The 15,220-nt window shown below is 38.6% G+C and overlaps 1 protein-coding gene across 3 annotated transcripts in view; it reads left to right on the plus strand.

Moving 5' to 3' along the window:
• AFDN (afadin, adherens junction formation factor) overlaps window positions 1-15,220 on the plus strand; it is a 91,320-nt gene that overhangs the window by 62,191 nt on the left and 13,909 nt on the right. For 2 of the 3 annotated variants that reach the window (XM_035889635.1, XM_009633988.2), the window contains exons 22-28: window positions 7,545-7,610; window positions 7,737-7,810; window positions 8,329-8,447; window positions 9,460-9,654; window positions 9,914-10,005; window positions 10,441-10,629; window positions 13,250-14,236. In XM_035889635.1, the coding sequence (XP_035745528.1) occupies window positions 7,545-7,610; window positions 7,737-7,810; window positions 8,329-8,447; window positions 9,460-9,654; window positions 9,914-10,005; window positions 10,441-10,629; window positions 13,250-14,236 (1,722 nt within the window). The remainder of the gene's footprint in view (window positions 1-7,544; window positions 7,611-7,736; window positions 7,811-8,328; window positions 8,448-9,459; window positions 9,655-9,913; window positions 10,006-10,440; window positions 10,630-13,249; window positions 14,237-15,220) is intronic. The other variant, XM_009633989.2, reaches the window with a different exon arrangement.

The raw sequence follows: 15,220 nt of genomic DNA on the forward strand, positions 1-15,220 counted from the left end.
TTCTTCTTCTAACAGGTCAGAAGGTTTTGCTTTGAAAAGAATTGATTTAGGAAGTTTCATAAGTATTTTATAAAATATTCAATCTTTAAATACTAGTGCGGGCACATCAACCTTCTCCTCCTGAATTTATAGTGTGTTGGGGTTGAACTACAATATTTATGTATTTTACACTGTTTGGGAGCTGAATTGCAATATTCATTTCACGTGCAGACTTTGTATGTAGAAGTTTCCATGTGAATTCATAGTAGGGTCTACGCAGGCATTTGAGAAGATCCCTTGTCAAATCAACAACAGATCACCAGCAAAATAAGTGTCTCTTGCTTCTACAGATTGGAGCGTAGCTGGACATTGGTGAACAATGCTTACGCTGAACTAGGGGCTAATGAGTACTTCTTCAATAATTTGACGTTTTCATTTAATTTCAAAAGAAGAGTTAGATTTGAATGGATGATGAACGTGACCCATGAACAGTACTGATGTGAAACTCCCAACAGTCATCATCGTCTAAAAGTTAATAAGCTTAACAAGCCCCTTTCCTTGCTTTTATTTCTATCCTCAGGCTGTAGTTTTAGACTCCATCTTGTAAAATTTTTCTGAACATGTTTTTGTTCTGTGATAAGAACTATTTAAAACTAGACTATTCTGACAAAGACAAAGCTAGTCCTCTTTTTTGAAAGCTTACCTATCTTTCTTCTCTCCCACATAAGTATTGTTATACAGTGTATCTTGGCCACAAAGATACAGTAAAACCAGATCTATGGGAAATAGAACTTCTGATGAGTTTTAGTTGCTGGATTCAGTGATAGCTTTTCATACCTCAGTGTCTTGCTTGTCCTCTTGACTTGTAGCTCCTTTTATTCTTGCTCTGTTTCTTAGAGGAGGACTCATTGTTTATTTACTTTTTACAAGGTAGTCTGTTCACTTAAACACTTTTCCATACATTCTTTTCTTCATTTAGTTTTAGGGTAAAGGTCTGAGTTACCATTCTGAGCAGACTTCTGTATGCAGAAGTATCCTTGTTTGCCTTTACCTCCCAAGTAGGATTAGAAGGTCTATTAAAATTCCATCTAAATGTGAGGGAATGTTCCCCATTGCCATAGAATTCCTGCAGCAACCTGTAACTCTCAGCAAATTTAGCATTAATTATTCTCATACTCTGGCTAAACTTCAGCGCATGCTAAACTTGGAAGCGCAATATGCTAACATCTGTCAACTTTTGCTGTTTAAAAGATTAAATTACTTGTTAAGAGAAGTATAAGATGATAAAAAAACCCTTATACAGGTATCGCATCTCATGCAAAGGTGTGGATTTGTTCTGAGTATTGGACCTAATTGTTTTCCTCAGTTTCCTACATGTGTTAGCTATGTGCATCCATCTTAAAGATGAATAAGCTCACGCATGGAGATTATTTTCAAGAATCTTTTGATGTTTTTACTCAGAGAGCTAATTAAGCTTCCTGGAAAAAAAAGGGGGGGGACATTTTTATCCCATTATGTAGTTATATTAGTAAAGGTGTTCTGGGTTTTTTTTAACAGGATGGATTTACTTCAACTCGAGATATACTATTCATCTCCATTGCTTGCTAAAGTTAGGGTGATTTGAATTTTTTTCTGGTTTGGAGGGGAATGGTTGGGCCTTGGGAAGGTTGGGAAGTGTCTTTTGGGTGCACTTGCCATGCAGGGTAGAAAAAGCTTAAAATGAAGATGAACTTCAGGTGGTTTTGCAGTTGTTTTGGGATTCAGCTTGCACTAGAATATTCTTGGTCTACAGATGCTGCTCAGAGCTGCTTGACAAGTCAATAGGTGACCTATAATAGAATTTAGGAATTTGAAACTGTTTAAATGTTGGGTTAAAAAAAATAATCACACTATTCACCAAATAGTGGAGTCTGAGGCTGCAGCAGAGAAACACTGATTATTTTAGGTCATGCTGTTTTAACCCATTTGGGAATTACTTGGGCAATGTTTAAACTGAAATATTCTCTTTTAGGTCAAACTCCATTGGTACATTATGTATTGCTCATTAAAAAGGCGACTTGCCTACTGGAAGTTCACAGGTGTAGTCTAAACATGGGTAAATTGTTCTTATGTTTAAAAGATGAACACTCCTGGCTCTTACTTTCCTTCTTAAAGAGGGCTTTTGGGTTTCAGTTCGGGATCTGATGTGAAAAGCTTACCTGGTATTTGTCCTGTATATTCACAGCCCCTGACGATTACGCATTTGTTAGCACAGGTACACGGCTGCTGTAACCTGATAAAAGCTGGCACAACAGCTTAACAAGAATAATGCCACCCTCCTCACTGATCCCGGCCCCTCCTAGCAACCCCCTTTCCTGTATGGTTATGAACAGTCACGCTGTGCCGTAAACAATTTGAGGAAGCTGATTGGGTTGAAAACAAAGCTTTTATTTGGGATGAGGGGAGCTGGGGTCGGGGGTCAGCTTAGCCTTCTGCCGGGTCTGTCGTGGGACCTGCCACGACGCAGTGGCGCCTGCACAGCTCCAAGCGTGAGACAGCGTGGGAGAAGGCAGGTGGATTTTGTTCTGATGGTCTGTAGAAGATCACTGCTACTGTCACTGTAATTAACTTAGTGTAATAGGGCTCCACTGCTGGCCTTCAAATTTAGTTCTCTGTGCTTTATGCAGTATCTATGATCTGGGTTGTTCCTCTGTACCGATTATTTAACTGTATTGTAAAAGCACAGAATGGAGGTGTTTCTCATTTTGAAGCTTAAGTCTAACATACGTGAGGTATCACAATTTTTATATATCATGTAATTCCCTTTCTTCAGTCCACAATTCACCATTCTTCTAATTCTGATCAGCTAATGTCTTCCGTATAAAACTTTTCCCCCTGTGGTTCTCTGCTTTGGCCATGCATGGTAACAAGAGGTAACATTCAGAACGAAACAAAGGAGGTCTCGGGGGGCGAGTGTTATGCTCATGCAGTTCAGGTCCGGAATGTTGTCACCCAGGTGAACTGAAGCCTGCATTGATCGCTTTTGATACAATGATTGCGCTCTTTTTGTAGGAGGAGTTCTTCCAATTGAAAGCTGTGACTACAAAGTGTAGCTGCTAATTTGGAAGTAATAAAGAAGTAGCAGTAGGTTTGTGGTGGTTTTCAGTTCTACCCCTTGAAAATTTTTCTTAGATTATTACTTAAGGGAAAGGATTTCCCAAATTTTTCCTTAATAAGGGTACTATTGTTTCACTTTCTACTAGGATTGTGGGGAAATGTTGCTTCAGGTGAGAAAGAAAAACAGGTAGATTGGTAGCACTAGAGAGTTTACTATAGAAGAGGTGCTTTTCTTTTAGGATTTTCTACATTATTTTTTGAAAAAAAAAAAAACTTGTAAAGGTTTTAGGCCTTTTGTAATTGGCTGTGTATACATATATATTTTCAAGAAAATGTGCTTTAGGTTAATTAATCTTGGGGGGATAAACCATCTTTTTATGCTTGCTACATTCTTGCCTTCCACAATCATCTATCCTCTCTACAGTTGTTGTGTTCTGTTCAGACTAACAACTTTACAGATACGCTTGCTTTTGTTATTCAGGATTGGAGAAAATCAAATGAATTGAAAAGAACGTTTTCCATCTTACTGATACACACATGTCATTGCTCCATTTTTGTTCCCAGAGGACTAGTTTTAGTTATGTTGACCTTCACATTCCTTTGAAAGAAAAGCAGGTTAATAGGCAGTTTACAGAGAGGCCTGGTTTATTGTAATGTCAGTAAATGATAGGAGAAAAATCCATGTGCTATGTATGAGAATAATTTCGCTCAATTTGGAGTTCAGTGTGCATGTCTAACCACATATTAGCGTCTTTTTGTGTCCTTAATAACTGTACATTTCCTTCTAATGCAGTCTCCTGGAAGGTGGAACTGAAGCAACATTAAGTCTGTTTCAATAGAAATTAAGAATTTGGATTCAAATTACTCTTAAGCTTAGGGTAAAAGTTGAAGGAAGATGATGAGTTAACTTTGAGGATGGTTACTGAGAGGCCTTTCCAAGCATAAGTGAGAGCACAGGAATGTTGTGAGAAGCATATTAAATGGCATGTGAAATAGGCAGAGAAGGAACTCATTTGTCCTAATAATATGCAAATAGATGTGGCAGTTGATAAATATTTTTGATGTAATCTGAATGAAGATTTATTTCTAAATAATTTTTTATGCTTTTAAAATTCATTAGTTTTGTATTAAGTGAGATGACTTGGAGCTGACACGTCTGCCCGTAAGTTCTCTTAAAAGAACAGGAAAGGGCTTGACAAACTGTATAGGCTTCATAAAAGCATTAAAAACAAAGGAAAAGAGTAAAACGTCAACTCCTTCAAATCATAATGAAAAATTACTCTAAAGCTTAGAGTATAAGAACAGCTATACTCAGTGGAAAAATCCATCTGATCTTGTATCCTCCAGCTGCGGGGTATTTAGCCAAAGAACATAACAAGCGTAAGATAGTTCCCCATAGTTTCTAGCTTGCTGTAATTTCAGAATTTCCTTCAGAATGTATCATACCTGTATCGTTTTTTCTGAAAGCCCTTGAAGGGTCATACCATGAACCTGTGATATCTTTTGTGCGTGTTTACACTTTGGCATCTACAGCAGTCTTGTTCCTGGCAGTTTCCTAATTTAATTATGCAGTCCTATGGAAACTTCTCTTTTTGGGGGGTTGGTTGTTTGGGGTTTTTTTACTTTTTAAAATATGCTAACTGATAGCATGAATAAGAAAGCTTTGTCTTTTGGCTGATTAAAGAGATGATAAATAATCCAATTTGTGCCAGTCATATTCCATAGACCTTCACTTCCTTGATCCTTGCTCAGGTGAGGAGTCCATGTCTATTTAGTCTGTTCTCTCAAAGAAGCTATTCCATGTTCCTGGTCATCCTTGTTATCCTCTGAGCCTCAGAATAATCAGAATTGTAAACAATTTTCTAAATGTGAACTTTTTAGATGTTTGGTGGCCATGGTGGTTTCTGTTTTGTTTGTCCTTTTCTATTAGTTCTGTTGGCTTCCAGATATTTGAGCTGATATTTGAAGACGGCTCTGAAAACAGTGACTAAAAAGATCTTTCTCAAGGAATTAACACCAGTTTAGAAACTATTATATGGATATTTGTGCAACTGCAAATGTTTATCTCATCACTATCTGCAAACCAGTGCACATATCCTGGGCTTAAACAGAAGGTTTCAACTTCACTTAACGTGCACTAACAGTCATAATCAAGCATAAGAGAGGTGATGTGTATGGATATAGTGTGTCTAATGTAGCTTATGAGTACCAAAGTCACAGTCCCAAAATCGCTTGATTAATATGTACACTGTTTAAAGTGGCGATGCTCTTCCAAAGGCTTGCTGGTTTTTACCTAATCTTTGTATTAGGCAGGTCTTTGATTACTGGACCCACGGGGATGAGATTCTTGCTAGTATCCTTTGAAGTTAGGACTGAATAAAAGCAGCATCAATCCCCAGTAACTTCAGAGTACATAAACCAAATCATCTTTATTTTCAGTTCCCAACAAGGGGGGGTGGTAATTGGTTCTGCTGACAGTGCCCTGATGGGGACCGGTTCCTTACAAGGTTGGAGCATTGCTTCGCAATTGGACCAATGAAATAATTTTCCTGCCATTATTGCTCCAGTGTTCTGCATCATGTGATCCTTCTCCAACCCTGCATTTTAACTTACCTGATAAATTTTCTATATGGGAAACTATTACATTATTGTTCACCTTTTTCTGGAACACTTATGTGCATGGTGAACAGCACATTCATTTAGGGCTTCTCTGATAACTTCCATTCCTTGTGAAAACAAATAACTTGCTATCCATCGTTGAAACAGTTCTTAATATACAAGGACAAGTTCCTCCTTATGCCATGTCACCTACAAATCTTGAAGAACTCCTGGTAAGAGATCTTACCACGTGTGTCCTGGAAGTCTTAAGTGTTCCATCATCCTTCCCCATGTGCTGCTTGGTTGCTTGGGGAAGAAAAGAGATTTGTGAAGCATGGTTTCATTTTTCATTATTCATCTAGCCGTCTTCTGATTTGTATTTCTCATAACTTTAACAGATTTTTCTGGTACAAAGTTAAAAATATCCTGCAGTTACCTTGATGTTTCTTTAGAGCCCTTTAAAAAACAAACAAAAAGTAATTAAACTTTTTCTTTTAAATTGCTCTTATATTCTTTCCAGGCAAAGAAAGTGTCCTTACTTCGAGTGGTTTTTTTTGGTTTGTGGGTTTTTTTTTCTCATTTTTTTCTTCAAATATGGCATAAACAATTATTATGAAAAATTTAGACATGCAGAATATTAATCTGGAATCATGGGAATTAAAGTAATTCCTTTTCTGTGGCTTTTGAGTAAACATTTGGGATTAATTCAAGATTTAATGAATAAAGATTAGTTCCTTCACTTGCTTAGAAAACCATCTACAACACTAGCTTTTGAATAATCTTCACCTTGATTTTTATTTTACTTTATTAGAATGGTGGGAGCAATGAGTGCTTTTGCTGCCAAAAGAAGGGGAAAAAAATAGAGTTGGAAAGGTGGGGCGGGGGGAAGGGAAGGAGGAGGAGGAAGTGGCATATTCAGTATTAAAGCAACTTGGGGGTTATTTTTGAAAATGATGTTCTGTTGAAAACTGAGCACTCTTCTTCCAAGTGACTTGCAGAGTAAAACAGCACGTTTTGCTACAGTAGATAATGAAATCAAAATAATTGTCTTACATTGTAAGTGACAGCTTCAAGGTTTGTGATACTAACATTTAGACTGATCTGTGTGGTGTCCTGTAGACTGGAGCATGTGGATGATGCAACAGCATGGCTTGGGTAGATGCTTACGTTCTCATCTTGAATCTGCTGGTTGTCTCTCAATAAGTTCACTGTTAACCGTCCTTTCAAAATTTAGCAGAAGACTTTGAGGCAGATGTTTTATGAATAAAATTGCACGGTTTTGCATTAGACTTAATATTGGCTCTGTCAACTCTAAAAGAATTATAATGTCTGCTTTTTTATTGTAAAACTAGAGGCACTGTTTATTCCTTTACACTAGCTCTTTTACAGTCCTAACAAATGTAAAAAGCATTTCTGTTCCTTTTTCTTTTAATCTGCAATTTACCTTGTTTCATTTGGGTATTAGCAAGGAAAACAGTGCAGTCATTTGGAACATAATACATAGAGGTATAAAAAATAACGTGCATGTAAAAGTGCAAATAGGTATTTCTTATTAGAAGGGGATTAGAACAAACTTCTGAAGTATAAGTTTTAGTTCATGTATTTTCTTTCTTATACAAGCTTGCGTTAAGACCAGATGTTCTTTGTTCTAACAATGCTTGCAGGTTCCATAGGCCTAGTATTAAAATTTTCTTTTGACTTTAAATGACTGTAACTCTTTTCTGTATAATTGTCTTTTTTCCAGTTTGGGAATATGTAAAAGTAATGACAACTTAGAGGTTTACCTGACCATGTAAAATTCTGATTAACACTTGTGGAATGTTTAAGAGATGAAATATAAATGTAATAAATTAACACCTCTTTCTCTGTAGGGTGCTGGTCAAGACAAACTTGGAATATATGTCAAGTCTGTTGTGAAAGGAGGTGCTGCAGATGTGGTTAGTAATATTCCTTTGGAAGCGCTTTTAAGTCCTTTGTTTACTACTATGTGTGAATAATTGTTTTAATTTAGACCATGTTAGCATTGCTGTATGAATTCTCTTCTCTCTTGAATATGTATTTAGGATGGTCGTCTGGCTGCAGGGGATCAGTTGCTCAGTGTGGATGGTCGAAGTTTGGTGGGCCTGTCCCAGGAAAGGTGCGGAATGCTTTCCTTGGGTGTCTTTACACGAAGAAGGTGTTAGAGTAATAACTTACCAAAAAAGGCTGAAGCTCATTTTTTGCATGTTAGGCTTTGACGTGGCTTTTTATAGCTGCCTATGACTAACTTAATAACAAGTTTAACTATTTGTGTAGTATTTTCCATATATGATATGGGTTACCTATATAGAAGAGACGGTATTACGCGTTTGGGCTTTAGTTTTGAGCAAACTTTATTTATCTCTAATTTTAAAATTTTGGCTTCTGACCTTTAACTGCACAAATTGAAAATAGTACTTGCCTGTAGGTGTTGTCTGTTTAATAAGCGTTATCTTCTAGTCATCATCGTCTAATTTTTTTCCAAAGTGATTTTAAGTATTAATCAGGAAAAGTGTTTTGTCAAACAAAAGATTACTAGAATAAACATGAGAAATCATGACATACTAAATGACAATAAGGAGAACTAAGTGATACAGTGCCTGATTTTATTTTGTTTTGCTTTGGCTTTTATTGCAGGGCAGCAGAACTTATGACTAGGACAGGTTCTGTAGTAACACTAGAAGTTGCAAAACAAGGAGCAATTTACCATGGTCTGGCAACCCTGCTTAATCAGCCATCCCCAATGATGCAAAGAGGTAAGCATGCTAATATTATTTATGTCGATAATGACTTTATAAGTCTTAGAATGCAGAAAATATAATAATTAACATTAGCTTGCCAAATACTACCACAATATTAAATCGGTAAAGAAACAGTTGCACAGAAAAGAAGCATTTCCTTTCTTATCCAAAGTTGATCTGTTTTTAAATATTGTTTGAAATTATGCTAGTCTAATCATTAATAAATGCTGTGCATATGTACCTTTTAAAAAATTAAATTATGCATTCTGGTTCTGGTTTGAAGTATTTTTTATTTTAACAAATGGAATATAATTAATACAAAGGGCATTAAACTTCAGTGGCTTTTTTTTTTTTTAAATTCCTTTCATAAAAGCTTCTCTCCTCCTCTCAGAATATGACTTCCTTGTAACCAGAGAGTGTAACATAATTACTAAGAGAGAAATAAATAGAAACAGAAGCCCCTGGAACATATTTTGCCATTTACTTTTTTTTTTTTTTAAAAGAAAAACTAGAAATATTGAAAGGTATCTTAAGTTTCTATGTCTGATCATAAGAAGTTCTTGGATGTTTCTCTAACGTTCTGTTTTATCATCCTACTTCAGTGACCTAACAAAAGATGTGTTTCAGTCTTAAAGGAAGACCGTTCTACATATAGAGTAGTACTACAGTATAGAAAAGAATGGGTTAAAAGAATAAATCCTTATTATCACAGTTTACAACACTGTCCCAGATGCCATATGCCTCAGAGTCAGCAAGAGACTTTTCAGTAAAGTACATTTGGCTTTTCCGAATACAGTGGTACCTTTTCAAAAGCTCTTTTGAAGCATACGTGTCAAAGGAATCCTGTATAGTTGATACAAGAGTGGGATTGTGTTGCTGAGGAAGTAAAGATTTTAAAATCAAGCATTTGCTTTACTGGGAACTCATTTTTAGCTACAAATGCAAGGTAGCTCTGGTTTGCAAAAAAATATACAAGACAGTAGTTAATATAAGTGAAAGGGGGAAAATACATATCCAACTGTTACAGTTTCTGACCGCCGTGGCTCAGGTAAACCCCGACCAAAGAGTGAAGGCTTTGAGCTGTATAACAACTCCACTCAAAATGGGTCACCTGAGAGCCCTCAGCTGCCGTGGACGGAGTACAGTGAACCAAAGAAGCTGCCAGGGGATGATAGATTAATGAAGAACAGAGCCGATCATCGCTCCAGTCCCAATGTAGCAAGTAAGTAAGATTATCCTTCTTTTAGGGGTAGATGCCTCTTCCACTCGTTTTAGAGGCTGTTGAATTCAAAAAGAGGATGATTGTTTTTAAAAACAGATTAAGTTTAAAATGCCAACGTAGTAGTAATGTTTGGAGCAAGCCTCTTGTTAGAACTATTTAAAGGAAGAATCATAGTTATTTTGTGAATACTAGTATTTTATTAAGTTATGAAAATTATTGTTAACAGTCACGTAAATGCTTCCTTTAACTTTTCCAACAGATCAGCCTCCAAGCCCTGGGGGAAAGAATGCTTATGCATCTGGAACTACCACCAAAATAACCTCAGTCTCTACTGGAAACCTTTGTACAGAGGTCAGAAGTGGCAAGCAAAATGCTGGCTATTGAACTTTCCTTAGCTATCAATAGCGTCAGTGTGCTTGAGTCAAACCGGTGTCTTACTTAACTATTTGAACATAATGCTGGTTCTAGTGACTGGGTGGGGGTTTTGCTTATTGCAGCTAATAGAAGACTGAGACAGCTTTGAGTGATTTTATGAAATGTTCATGAAATTGTCCTTGTGATTTCTTAGGTTTGTACAATATTGTGTACTTGTTTTCAGACCATAAAAACATGACTCATAACCACAGTTATATCTGATACTAGTCAACCTCTTTATCTCCCGCTCCAGACAAATAGTGCTCTTATGAGCCAAAAGAAAACGTTTAGAAAGTACACGTTTAAAATAATACTCTGTACAGATCTATGTGATTAGAAAATTATACCTTATGTTCTTTCTACCTTTTTCAGGAACAGACTCTGCCCCCACGACCTGAAGCTTATCCCATTCCAACACAGACATATACTAGAGAATATTTCACGTTCCCAGCTTCAAAGTCCCAGGATCGAATGGGTCCAGCTCAGAGTCAGTGGCCAAATTACGAAGAAAAACCACAGGTCCAGGCAGAAAGTAATCACTCGATCAATACTACAATGCAGGTGAGAAGTAGTTTCTTTCAATATAAGAAAAGAACAGAAAGAAACTGCTTGCTTTCCACTCCCAGACTGCTGGAGACATTTTTGCAGAACAGTCAACTCTATAATCTCTGAGCTGTTGAGGACAAACTATACCATGGGGGGGTGGGGAACAACTGTACTTCTGCCAAGATTGGCTTGGGTTCAGAAACCCTACTCTCTCTTTTTTGGGGGTTGGGTTTTTTTCTTTGTTTTGTTCCCCCACCCCCTCCAGAATTTATGTTACCGTGTTCTGCAGACCTGTTATCTGGGATGGTTTAATCCCTGTTGGAGGCAATGGGGTAAGATGGTAGTAGGGTTTGTCTTGTAAAACGTTTTGTGGTTTTCTGAAAAGCAAACTAAATCTTTCACTTTTCCAAGAAGGAAAAACCTCTTGCCTGCGGGATGCATTGTTTAAGTGACAAAGTGAAGTATTAAAAATGAAATAAAACAGTACTTTGAGACCTATCCAAGGTCTTCATTGAAACACATTCCTTGCTCTCAGTTAAAAAAAAGTTATCAAAGCGTAGATGCTTCTTGACCTAAAATGAATTAACCCCCACTGTACCTTTATAAATTCAAAAAATAATGTTCTGTCTTTGAGGACTTTACTCTAATCCATACAGGAAATTAAATCTAGATCTACTAAATCCAGTCACTGGATCATCTTTTTCTGTAATCCACCAGAGACTTAAAAATATAGAGAGAAAACTGGGTTTTGCTATTTCTTAATTTGTGATAAAAGCAGAGCCTTACACCAGGCTCAGTATGTTTTACTTTTGGAAAAGGAGTGTCATGTAAATTATCTTGAGATTGTGTCATAATTGATTTTGTGCCATTATTGATTGCTCACGCGTATCGGCAAGTGAGTTCAGTAGAACGTCAATTGAATAAAAGCTTAGTGCTTTTTTTTACCCCCAGTATTATAGATACCAAATCCTTATTATTTCAGCTATTAAGAAAACAGATGTTGTACCCAAAGTGGGATGGTAATTTTGAAGGAGAATGCTGGAAGTTAAATGACTGTGTCAATAAGATGTGGAAATGTTTTGCGGAATTTCTGTGCTTAACTCCTTCACGTTTCGTGATTTAATCTCACCTAATCTTAGTTGGATAGTTAACGTCTAGGCTTTGTCTGTCAGTGATGGGACAGGGGGAAGCTGGTACTTCCAGAGAACGGTTCCTACCCATTTGTCTTAATGGGATGAATTGCTGCCTGGGCATGCATCTCTCCCCTGCTTAAGACAAGCTTAAGTGAGTAGCTTAGAAGAGGTGGTTCAAACTGGTGAGATGAACCCCATCTGTTAAAGTTGTTGACAGATACCAAATTTGAGCTGTGGCCTTAAGGCTGAATGCAGTGCAGAAAAGCATTTTCATAACGCAAATGGCTAGAAGCTTTAGCTCCTTACAAGCACTGAAAGTGTGCACAACTTTTCCCCACCATACAATAACTCTTTTAAGTTGAAAATCAGAGAAAATAGACTTTATAAAAAAAAATCTTTAAAAAATCCTTTTAATCTTTACAGTGAGAACTGGGCTTGTAAAAACACTGCTGTAAGCTACTGAGTGATGTGAAATGCCTGTTTTCTGTTCTGAAGGCATTAGCAAACTGTTTGGCGAGGTGCATCTTTACAGCAAATCTAACACAAATAGCTGTGTGTTCAGCTCTGCTGGACTAATAGAGCATAAAAAATACACTTGTTCATCTCAAAGGCAGCATTCTTTAGAGGTCATGGTTAAGGTCACTGATGGAGGAAAAAGAAAGGAGTTTGCTTTGTCGGTCTTCTCTCGGTTGTTGATAATTGGTACATTATGTGTTCAGTGCTTAATAGTTCCTAACATTCGAAGTATGAATATTTGCTTCAAGAAAACCATCAACAGATCTGATAAGCCTAATTCGTGGCCCAGTATTCCTTTTCAGGAGGTTGTACAGAGTGGTGAGACCCTGAGCTTGTATATAAAAAAAGACCTGGTGTTTGACGCACTAGAAAAGCGACAAAAGTGCAGATGAGTACGTCCGTGCCCCAGGAGCTGGTAAAATTGGAGCTGCCTGCCCGGGCCACGCACCCATGCTGGCGCTGCAGCAACGAGAGCCTCCGTGGCTCCTCTTGCCTGTTAATGGAGGAGGGCGGGCAGCGGCTCCCGTGCCTCTCCCTCAGCAGCCTTTCTGTTTGCATTCCCAGTAGGAAAAACGTGCAATCAAGGCCGCTGCAGGCTGCATGGCAGAGCTGCCACGCCTGAGCTGCTGATCCAACCCGCCAGGGCTCTTGGGCTCGCCTGTGGGGGAGGGTTGTCAGGGATAGTCCTGAGAAATTGTGTGGGCTGGGGAGGTTTGCAGCTTAAGCTCCGTTTTGCGTTCATCCTTCCTCTTAGTCCAGGTTTCCAGGCATTTCAGAGGTTGCAAAGTCTTCTGTGACTTGAATGAGTTAAAAGGACTGAGAAGAATATTTTATTGTTGGTTTTGGGAAGCTTACTGGGCACGGAAATGCTGAAATTCACTAAAAGTAATTACCCTCAGTAATAAGAATGCGGTTTGTGAGCCATTTTCAAATATGTTTTAATATAGATGGACTATGAAATACATGCCTTCTTTAATTTTTTCCAGCGTGTGGCTCGTTCCCAGGAAGAACTCAGAGATAAAGTTTTCCAGCCAGAGAGGAATCGTTTGGAAGTTGTTATACGGAAGGATGTAGAGTACATTGATCGGAAGTCAGAGAGCGATCAGTGGATGAATTCATCTGTGGATTCCAGCACATCTAGCCAAGAACACCTGAACCATTCATCCAAACCGGTCTCGCCTGGTTCTTGTTTAACTAAAAGTGGACCTGGCCGTTGGAAAACTCCAGCTACCAGCCAGCCAACTCCAGTGGCCATTTCCCAGCCCATCAGAACAGATCTTCCCCCTCCACCGCCACCTCCTCCAGTGCATTATGCAGCTGAATTTGATGAACTACAAATGGATTTGCCTCTGCCTCCCCCTCCTCCTCCAAATCAGATAGGAGCACAAGCATCTTCCCAGGTAGCCGCTGCTGAGCGTAAAAAAAGAGAAGAGCATCAGAGGTGGTATGAAAAGGAAAAGGCACGTTTGGAAGAAGAACGAGAAAGGAAACGTCGTGAGCAGGAAAGAAAACTGGGCCAAATTCCCCCTGTTTCCCTTCAACAAGTGAAATCAGAAAAACCTTCAACTTTGCAGAGGTCTCAAGAAACAGTCATTCGAGAGTTGCAGCCCCAGCAGCAGCCTCGGACTATTGAGCGGAGAGATCTGCAGTACATTACTATCAGCAAGGAAGAACTGTCCTCTAGCGATAGCCTCTCTCCAGATCCCTGGAAACGGGATGCTAAGGAGAAACTGGAGAAGCAGCAACAGATGCACATTGTGGACATGCTGAGTAAAGAGATTCAGGATCTCCAGAACAAGCCTGATCGTACAGCAGAAGAAAATGACCGCCTGCGCAAACTCATGCTTGAGTGGCAGTTCCAAAAGCGGCTTCAAGAATCAAAGCAAAAGGATGAAGATGATGATGAAGAGGAGGATGATGATGTGGATACAATGCTCATCATGCAGCGACTGGAGGCAGAAAGAAGAGCAAGGGTAAAAGGGGATAATCCTCTCTAGACAAAAGTATTGTAAATGTGTATCTTGGTGGGTTCTTTGACTTTGTCCGAGTATTTTGATGTTCTTACAGGGTAAAGGAGGGAAAGGCTTTATCTTGAACACCTTGACTTTTAAAATTGCTGACTAACAGTGGCTTTACCAGTTAAGTGATGTGTTATAAAAGTATCATAGCTACCTATTATAGAATCCAAGTTGGCAGTCGAATTTACTTTTCTGGGTGCGGGGAAAGAAATTCCTTTTGGATAAAGGGATTTTGCCATGTAGCTGCAGCAGGATTAGAAAGATAAATATGGCAAGAATTTTCTTACAGGAAGGTAAGCAAAAACATTGGAAATTATGGAAGTCTGTAGGAGAATCAGGAAAAGAAAGTGTCGGGTTTTGTTCACACACACACACACACACACACACACACACCCAACCCCCCCTGAAATAGATTTGCTTCTTATTTATAGTCTTGGACCTGAACATAGACAGCGAGTACGCGCTGTTTCCAGAGAACAGTGAACTGAACTGCAGTTCCACTTTGCTGGTCTTCCCCGAGTAGAGGCTGGGGCACAAAGCAGCTGCTACCTCTGCCTTTACCACCACCTCAGTGGTGACCCCAACAGTGCTGGGGGGAAGCATTAGGCTAAGCCATGTGGTTTTGGATACACCCCGTCTAGGGCTCCAGCTCATACGGACCTGGGTTTTGCATGGTTGTCCAGTTTAATCAGTATCTGACAAGGTTTGCTTACTTTAGCTTCAGTACTGTGAAAGCTTGTAACATGTCTAGTAAGCTAATGCAACTGAATGGTATGATGAAGTTTTTAATTGCTCTGTTGGTGGCGATTGTCTCTCAGAATCTGTTAAAATCTGTTGTTACTGGGAAACAATTTCTATAGGAAAATCTGTTTATTTTTTCTGAATAATAGCACGGATACCAAAGTTACATACGAATAGCTACACTTTGACAGGCTTAAA

This window comes from Egretta garzetta, unplaced genomic scaffold (genome assembly GCF_000687185.1).
Source record: "Egretta garzetta isolate BGI_Z169 unplaced genomic scaffold, ASM68718v1 scaffold122, whole genome shotgun sequence".
Classification (NCBI taxonomy): Eukaryota; Metazoa; Chordata; class Aves; order Pelecaniformes; family Ardeidae; genus Egretta; species Egretta garzetta.